The sequence below is a fragment of the Anopheles gambiae genome, chromosome 2 (genome assembly GCF_943734735.2).
Source record: "Anopheles gambiae chromosome 2, idAnoGambNW_F1_1, whole genome shotgun sequence".
Lineage (NCBI taxonomy): Eukaryota > Metazoa > Arthropoda > Insecta > Diptera > Culicidae > Anopheles > Anopheles gambiae.
In genome coordinates, this window is record NC_064601.1 from 78,660,266 (window position 1) to 78,669,599 (window position 9,334).

At 43.9% G+C, this 9,334-nt stretch overlaps 2 protein-coding genes across 2 annotated transcripts; one reads left to right on the forward strand and one right to left on the reverse strand.

Annotated features, from left to right (window-relative positions):
- Window positions 1-6,887: 6,887 nt before the first annotated feature.
- Window positions 6,888-8,256, reverse strand: LOC1274761 (ribulose-phosphate 3-epimerase). The gene is made up of 2 exons (XM_061644836.1): window positions 7,534-8,256; window positions 6,888-7,455 (listed from the first exon to the last, which is right to left on the reverse strand). The coding sequence occupies exons 1-2, from the start codon at window positions 7,720-7,722 to the stop codon at window positions 6,958-6,960; spliced, it is 687 nt and encodes a 228-aa protein (XP_061500820.1). The 5' UTR covers window positions 7,723-8,256; the 3' UTR covers window positions 6,888-6,957.
- A 38-nt stretch (window positions 8,257-8,294) lies between these two features.
- On the forward strand, window positions 8,295-9,169 carry LOC1274762 (LDLR chaperone boca). The gene is made up of 2 exons (XM_313960.5): window positions 8,295-8,550; window positions 8,649-9,169. The coding sequence occupies exons 1-2, from the start codon at window positions 8,395-8,397 to the stop codon at window positions 9,036-9,038; spliced, it is 546 nt and encodes a 181-aa protein (XP_313960.3). The 5' UTR covers window positions 8,295-8,394; the 3' UTR covers window positions 9,039-9,169.
- The last annotated feature ends 165 nt before the right edge of the window (window positions 9,170-9,334 follow it).

Consider the following 9,334-nt stretch of genomic DNA (forward strand, 5'->3'; position numbering starts at 1 on the left):
ACAAGTTTCCAAGCCAGCGCCAGTTTGTGATGCTAATGCGGTTGAATACGTTGTTAGTTGCTAATTTACACGCCAATTTCTCAAAGAGGAACATTTTTAGAAACCAAAATGTATATGGCACATATTCTTCCAAAATTATTGACACAAAAAAATAACAAACATGCAGATTGGTGGAATTTTCCTGGGAATTTTCGTAGTATTATGTTGTTTCCCAAAATTGGCATTAGGTGTTTCGTTCTAAGTCAAATGTCAATAACAACAACGACCCTTTTGCAAGACATTGTGATACACATCTATGATCGAGGCGCTACGTAATAGGCTGACCATGCGTCCCTTGGTAACACCGGAAAGCGAGCCCCGCAATTCGAGAACCAAACAATCGTTTAGGTAGCTAGAAAATGGATCTTTTAGTTAACTACTTTTCTGTCTAGAAACATAAAGATACATTTCTCCTGCAATAATGTGTGACGGTGAGGCACACGTATCTTGTGTGAAACTGAATGCAACAATACTGCAACGTTTTTTTTAAATGTTCCATCTTCCACTGACTTACGCATGAAAGCAGGAATGTGCCAACAAAACCAAACCAAATTAGAAAACATCCTCACCTGTGAGCACATGGATACATTAAAACTGAAACACTTCCCAAAAGGCATCATGAATGATGGCAATAAAATACATCACTTAACGCTTCTTTCCTGTACGACCATACCGCCCATGTTTTGCTTTATCATCAACTCATACTTGTCAAGCATGTGGCCCTGTTTTAGGAACCGCCACCACCTCAGCTTGCAAGGATCGATGCGTGTGAGTGTGTGCGTGTGTGATGTAAAAAAAGTCGCTTTTCCCAAAAATAAGCATTAAAAAGTGCGTTTATCTCATATCTCTAATCATTCTCTCCCTTCATCATTTTAGCTCTATGAAAGTATAAGAAAACGAAGAAGAAGAAAAAAACAAACACTTCTAATACCGCCTCATCTGCATCACATACATACTTTGTGCCATTTTCAATCTTTGAATTTTGTTTAACAACGGTAACTATATTACAACATCCACGTCTATTGCACAGGCAATTGTGTCGAAACAAAAAAGAAAAACGAACATAAGAAAAAATAACAAAAAAAAAGGAAACAAACCATGTGATTCACACATTATTTTACACGCTGCTTTGGACGCGAAATCACGAAACAAAAGCAAAGTGTCTGGAAGGACATTCTCTCTTCGTCGCACGCGCGCGTGTGTGTGTGTTTTGCGTTTGCGTGCGAAGTATGACGCAAATCACTAAAACCGGGTATAAAAGCAAGTGAACTGCGCAATCACAAGCAAACATAGTCACACACACACACATTAGCAGGGAGGCGAATCATTCTGCTGATTCCGCGCGCGCCATAAGAAGAAAACAGAAAATCTTAAGTGCAGAAGAGAAATTACAAAATAAAAAGTATGCGCATCGGGCGCCCAATGCACGTGCAACAAGTGCAATGGAATTAAAAAAACCGGTTCGAATGATTAACCAGTGCGTGTGGGTGCGTGTGCGGGAGTGTGTGTGTGTGTATGTGTGGAGGGGTGAGTTAGAACATTCGAAGTGCATGTGCATGTGCAGTACATGAGACTCGCACGCAACCAGCTCCCCCCTCACTAAGAATGCATAATTAAATTAAAGCATTAACAAGCTACAACGTCTCACACGGCATGCCAAAAACGGAATGCACACTGTACATATATGTGCAATAAGGTGCGGGTAAGTGCATGTGTGTGTGTGGGTGTATGTGTGTGTGGAGATCTGGGGTAGAAGAGAGAGAGAGAGAGGAACGCATCCAAACAGTAGTAGACGGTACGGAGCATTCGAAGCTGCAGCTCTTCGAAAGAAACTTACATATATCTCGAACAAAAACAAAAGGAAACCAAAAGTAATATAATGTAGTAAGGCAACAGTTGCAATCTTCTGGATGGATGATGATAAAGAAGAAGAAGAAGAAAAAGAAAAAGAAGAGCAACAACAAAATCGGCGGAAAAAAACATCACGTAAAAACAATGCAAACAAAAGGATAAACCAAAATTAACAATGTTTATCAAAAGATTGTGCAACTGCAGAATAGAAAAAGAGAGGAGAAAAGAACAAACAAAACTATCTATACATACATTACAAAAACAAACCCAGTTAGCGATACCAGTGAGAGAATGGGATGAGAGCGGGAGAGCACATAATTCGCTCCTGTGTTGCTAAGGTGTGCAATAAGATGGGAGGAAGGAAAAGGAAAAGAAGCGAAAAGAAACAAACTAAACAAAAAGCGAACGTTTTCTGAAGCAGCATCCAAGTAGGTTTGACCAAAGTTTTTAGACAGCAGAGAGAACTCAGCAGAGAAGCAAAGCAGCACAGAGTGTAGTGAATGTGTGTGTGTGTGTGAACAACACAGAAGAAAAGGAAGAAGAAAAAAAGGAAACAAATTAATAAATGAAACATTAGAAAACACTCCGTAACGCGCGAAGATACCGCCCCAGATACCGGTGGTGGTAGTAGAGTGGTCGGGCCGAATTTGGTCGATTGCCATCCTGGTTTGGAAGTAAGATGGCACTAGATGCAAATTGGCCGTAAGCGCAAACACCGAGTAGCAGCTGCGTGCAAACAAACGCCGCAGTCGCGGTGAGTGAAATGGTTTTTCTTTGTTTTTGGCCAGGAAGCGGCTATGGCTATGCTGTTGTTTGCTATTGGGTACCGGTAATCGAAAACCTAAATCTACGTCTTTGGATACGTCTTTGAATATGGCTTTATAAAGCATAGGCTTTATAAAATATAGAAGACTATATCTTGCTCCACAAAAGATGAAGATTTGCACCGGTACGCACCCATCCGAACGGTGAGCGAATATGTCTGTGTGTGTGGCCGCTCGGTGTTTCTGTCGTGGGAATTCTTGCTGAGCGGTAATCAATTCGCCCAATTGATTATCGTTCAGTGTTCGAGTTGAATTCGACAGACAACGGAATGTGCAATGGCCACCACCGGCTTATCGTTCTCCTCCCCGTTGGGATGCGGCCCCAGTATTTGCGTACGAGCGGACTGCATAGTTACACACCCGTTTGATCCCAACCAACCAGTGCCATTCGGAAAGTTAACACATTTCACCGCTCACCGCGGTTCACGCCCGCTACACATGAAAGGGAACCATCTTTATGTCCCTTGTATTTTGAACCTGCTTCTATCGAACGTTTTCTGATCGGGAATATGATGCCAATCATTCGCTTCTGGCTTCAATTCTTTTCTGTAAGCCCGCTGTATACAGCCAACCATTTTGCGTCGTCACCATCACTAGACTAGGGATTTAAATTTGTAAATTTGTAACGGTTAAATGCGTATTACCTATTTTTAATTTTCTTCCCTTTTTATGTATGTATCAACAATCTATTCTATACTTGTTGTACCGAAAACAACTATTATCTCTCTCTCTCCCACTCACTTGCCGGCCCTCGTCCAGAAGGGTTCAAAAATGTTGTAAAATGGTTCACTTTCACGAATGCTCCACACAGAAATCCCCGGATTTGTTGCCCCAAATAACGATGATCGCATCGAACACGGAAGAAGGACTGCGGTGAGAAAATGCAAAAGATTTCGTTTTTGGGTGGATTAAGTGTACACACACGCTCTTAAACAGAAGAAGAATTGAAATTGAAAACCACTTTACGGCGCGCGCCACTGTTACAGTCCCCAGTTGGGAGGAATCAAGCAAAGGAAACGGTTACAAATTTTTAGTGGCGAATGTGATGGTGATCTTTTAATAAGAAATGAAAGGGTGAAGCAGAAACAACACACAAAATTACATAAAGCTAGGTACGAGCTAGGACGTTCAATGCCGCTGCTTTATCTCATTCCAAATCGGTGCGCAAAACAAAGATGGGTGGACCGAATTCTCTTGCGGTACAGTGGAAAATAGAGAAGAAGAAAAAAAGTATGAGAATAGAAAACGAAACACGATCCCCAAGTAAATCATATTCATATAAAGTGAGAAAATAGAAGAGAAGAAAACATTCACACACACACACACACACACACTCACACACACACGCATACTCACCGAACATGCAGTCATAGTAATCGAGCGATAGAACGTAACTAAGGTGAACTATTTATGTTTTTACTTTTACTTAAACGGAAAATTACCACAACGGCACAGAAACAAAGTGCAGTGAAAGTGAAGAGAGAGATAGAGAGAAAGAAGAAGAAAAAAACGATGTATGTACATCCCCTCCTTCCCCTCAATCCTTCTAGTATGGTACGATCCTTGTGGAGATAGAAGTTGTGGTACAGAAATGGGGGGCAAAAGGAATATAGGCAAACACATCAAAGCAACAGATGAACGAATGAATTAGGAAGACAATTGATGGCAATGTGATGATCATGATCAGTCTCCCAGTCTTCAGCTTCTTCAGCACGGAAGAATGTGTAGAGCATATATTGCATCAATTGGTAAAACACACACCTTTCGTACACGTTCACGCGAGATCATCATGCTCCTCCTTCTCCAAAATCATGCAAATAATTGTCAACCAAAATAGTGCGAGAGGTGAATCATTGGCTTTGGAAGCGAATAATAGATGAAAACGTTTAAAATCTCCGTAACGATAAAACACAGAGAAACAGGAGCGAGAGACAGAGAAAGATCCTCTTAGCTTCATCACACAGCCCACTCCCCACACACACGTTGTTACACCTGTGCGGACACGCCGACCGTTCGAATGCCCGCGTGTGCACCGGAAAGCGTGTGTGCAAACGAAGCAGAAAAAAACCGGAAGAAGCGGTAAGAAACGGCAAGCATCGTTTGATAAGTAAACTAGCAAACCAACAAAATACTATACGGACGAAAGAAACGATGCAGCATTTAGTAAGAGAGAAGCAAAACAAAAGGGAAAACACTTGACAGCCAACACAACGCCGCACCCCAAATGTGCCCATGTGCTGGTGGTAGTAATGGAAGTGGGTAAAAAACACATTAGGTAAATCCACACACACATACACGCACACACACACCATCACCAGTGCTGCATCCCTCTCGAATATAACAGCAAACAGGGCTCTGAGGGGTAGAAGAAGGCACCAACCATTCCCCGGCAGCCCAAAGAGACAGGACGAAACGTCTGCTACTATTACCACACACAATCATCACCATCACGACCATCACCACCACCACCACTGCTACTTACTACTACTACTACCAACTACACTACTACTCCTACTCTACTACGTTTGCGGTGTACGAGAGATGCGCGGTGTAACGCGCGATGTAAACCAATGTGCGTGCATGCGTGCGTGTGTGTGTGTGCATGGTGTGTGGGGCGATAGTGGGTAATATAAAATACAAAACGAGGACGGGGGAAACAAACAAAAAAATACCGCGAACGAACAAGAGATTGTGAGAGCTGCAGCAATGATGGGAAGGGGGCAGAACAGAGAAAAAAACAGTAAATAAAAAGTAATTATAAATAATATGATAATATAATTGTGTAAACTAATGGCTGGAATTTATAAGAAACTAAATATATAATAAAATAATAGAAAAAATAATAAATAAACCAGGGTTTTTCCTTTTTTTCAGTGCGAGTCAGAAAAGATCGAACGATGAAATCATACTATACAATTTCTACTAAATTTCCTACCGAATCCGAATCCGGAACAGATGCAAGTACTGTTCTATAAAATAAATGAAATCGCGAGCTATTTCTGGAACGTTATGGGTTATTGTTCGGTTCCGGAACAGATATGGGCTCAAGATAGGTTTCAGGGCATGTGAGGATTCATGATCGGTTCCAGGACCGTTATGGGTTCAGTATCAGTTTGAGGACCGGTATGGGTTCACGATATGTTCCGAAACAGATATGAGCTCATAATAGGTTCCAAGGCAGGTATGGGTTCATGGTCGGTTCTAGGACCGATATGGGTTCATGATAGGTTCCAGGACCAACATGGGTTCATGATCGGTTTCCAGGACCAGTATGGGTTCAAGAGCGGTTTCAGGACCCGTATGGGTTCATGATCTGTTCCAGGACCAGTATGGGTTCATGATCGGTTCCAGGACCAGTATGGATTCATGATAGGTTCCAGGGCAGGTATGGGTTCATGATAATTTCCAGGATTTGTATGGGTTCATGATAGGCTCCACGGCAGCTATGGGTTCATGATAGGTTTCTGCACCGGTATGGATTCATGATCAGTTCCATGACCTGTATGGGTTCAGTATCAGTTCCGGAACTGAAATGGATTCATGATATGATTTAGGGCAGGCGTGCGTTCATGATTTGTTTCTGGACCGGAAAACAATAATTTCGGCGCACTCTTTAGAGTAAAGGGAATCTTTGAAATTTAGTTGCGTAGCCCTGTAACTTGGCCAAATTAACTAGTAGCTGGACGAAGTGCTTGCAAGGACTGAATGTTGTTGCTTGGTATATTAAATCTAACGGGTTTAGTTTTTAGCCCATTATGTTTAACGTATCGATGATTGATAACCAATAAAAATTGAAGAGCAATTTCAATGCTAGCAATAGTTCTGGAACAGTTCCAGGAGCGGTATGGGTTTGGGACTAGTTCCAAAAAATGGGTATAGTATCAGGATCAGTTCCACAAAACAAAACATATATAGACTCAGTTCTGGTAAATCGATATAGAATCGAGAAGAGTGTGGGTTCAGGATCTGTTTCAAAACCGATGTGAATTCCTGATCAGTACCAAGCTGGAAACAACATCATTTGCTTGAAATTCCTTTGCTTAAACCTGTAATCAAGCCCAATGAACTAGTATTATCAAGTATAGTTAAATTAACCAAGTAAGTAACATTAATTCATAATCGAAGGAATAGCCTTTGCGATGTAGCTATACCACGAATTTTAAAACACGGACACTTTGTACTTTTTTAACGACTTTTTTTAACAAATCTGTATATTTAGCGTATTATTGCGTGCGGCCAGTGATTAGCATTGTCCTCCATGATTAATAGCACTCTGCACGGCACTTCGCAAATCGCGAATCACTGCCGCCTGATCGTCGGCCCGTATGATCGCAGTCCCGGCCACGATCATATTGGCACCCGCCTTCGAGCACTGCTCAATCGTGGCCGGCCCAACACCACCGTCCACCTCAATGTCTAGGGCAGGGTAGTGCTCCCTTAGCCACTGGACCTTCGGCATCATATCGGCCATAAACTTTTGCCCCCCGAAGCCGGGCTCCACCGTCATCACCAGCACCATGTCCGCACTGTCAATGTACTGCTGGACCGCTTCCACCGCCGTTCCCGGTTTGAGCGCCAGCCCGACCTTCATGCCAGACTCGCGCACCTTCCTGCAGACGTCCGCCACGCTATCGAGGACCGGTTCGATGTGGAATGTGTACTGCTGCACACCGGCATCGGCCATCGGTTCAATCCACTGCTGGGGATTCTGCACCATCATGTGCGTCTCGAAAAATGCATCCTAAAACGGGAGTGAGTAGTTAATTTACTTACTGAGTTCGGCGTACAGCCAGCGTGCGTGAGCGCGTGTGAAATATACCTTGATTTTGTTTCGCAAACACTTCACCACCGGATGGCCAAAGGTGAGGTTCGGAACGAAGGTACCGTCCATCACGTCCAGGTGCAGATAGTCGGCACCGTTCGCGAGCAGCTTCTCCGACTCCTCGTGCAGCTGGGAAAGATCGGCATTAAGAATCGATGGGCCAATGCGAGCACTGAGTGGGGCCATTTTGGAGCAACTTTCTTCTTGTACAGCGTGCGATCGTTTGTCTTGTCGTCTCTCAAGTCTGCTGTAGACACTTGCGTGCCGTTATCGCTGCAAGGTCAAACATTGTGCCGCTACGCTAACGGCTGGAACAAACGGGCTGAAAAGTATTGGAATTTAGCATGTTTTGTTTTTGGCTGTTTAGTAATATTTTTATGAGGAATCAAATGATACCTGTGACCGGTATGCTTTCATTATAAGATGGATTTGTTATAGATCTGTCAAATGACACGATTACACTGCTATAAACTTGTTTAATTCTTATTTTTGTTAAGCAATTCCGAAATGATATTTCTAAGCAGCTACGACCCTGTGTTGAAATGACAGTTCCAGTGACGAGGCGTCCCATTCCCATGCCACCATTTCCTTAGTAGGGGAGATGGGAATTGGAGATAAATTGAACAAAAACAGTGAAACTTATGATAAAATAAGTAATTTCCTGTAAATTATGCTACAGCTTCCTTCGAACACCAAATTTGCGTTTCATAGCGAACGGATAATCCGGGGCATGAGATGAGCAGCCTCTACTGTAACTTTCTCCAAACGTCAGTACGCATACGTCATCGCCGGACAACTTGCGTGTTCGCTTGCATTCCCATCAACAAACAAGGCTGTTTGCAATATTTACTCAACAATATGAAGAAACTACTCGCTTTAGCCGTACTTTGTCTGCTTTTCAACAGTTTAACCGTGGCGAAAAAGTTCAAAGAAGGTGAGAAACCATCATGGGCGAAGAAAGACATCCGCGATTTCAACGATGCCGACATGGAACGCTTGCTAGAGCAATGGGAGGTAGGTTCACGACACACTGCCGTGTTAGTTGCCGGGTAAGGTACAATTGGATACAAAATGTTAACAATCTTTCCACCCTGGCTCACTCCCGGAATCAGGAAGATGACGATCCACTCGAGCCGGACGAGCTGCCGGAACATTTGCGCCCACCGCCCTCGATCGATATGGGCAGCGTGGACGCGTCGAATCCGGAAAACATTCTCAAACTGTCGAAGAAGGGCCGCACGCTGATGTCGTTCGTGTCCGTCAACGGCAATCCGACGCGGGAGGAAACGGAGGACATCACCAAGCTGTGGCAGACCAGCCTGTGGAACAACCACATACAGGCGGAACGTTACCTGATCGACGACAATCGGGCCATCTTCATGTTCAAGGACGGGGCCCAGGCCTGGGAGGCGAAGGACTTCCTGGTCGAGCAGGACCGGTGCCTGCACGTGTCCATCGAGAACAAAGAGTACAAGGGCAAGCACAACCGGGACGAGCTGTGAGCCGGATGGGCTGTTTTCCCGGCTGGGAAAGTGCGACGGGGCGTGGCAAACATGGCATCTTGGTGGAAGTTTAATCGAAAATAAAATGAACTCTACAATGAATTTCGTTGAAATGAAGACTGAAACCTAAAGGGGCTGCGAGTTGGTCTTTTCCCAAGTGTTTAAACTGTTCCGAAAAAAACCTTTCCCTGCGAATGTTCCGGCGTAAACAACCCGTACGCACCTTGACAGGTCAGCTGTCAGCGAGCCACCCCTCCCCCCGTGGAACTGTCACGCATAGAACGGCAACGGGAGAG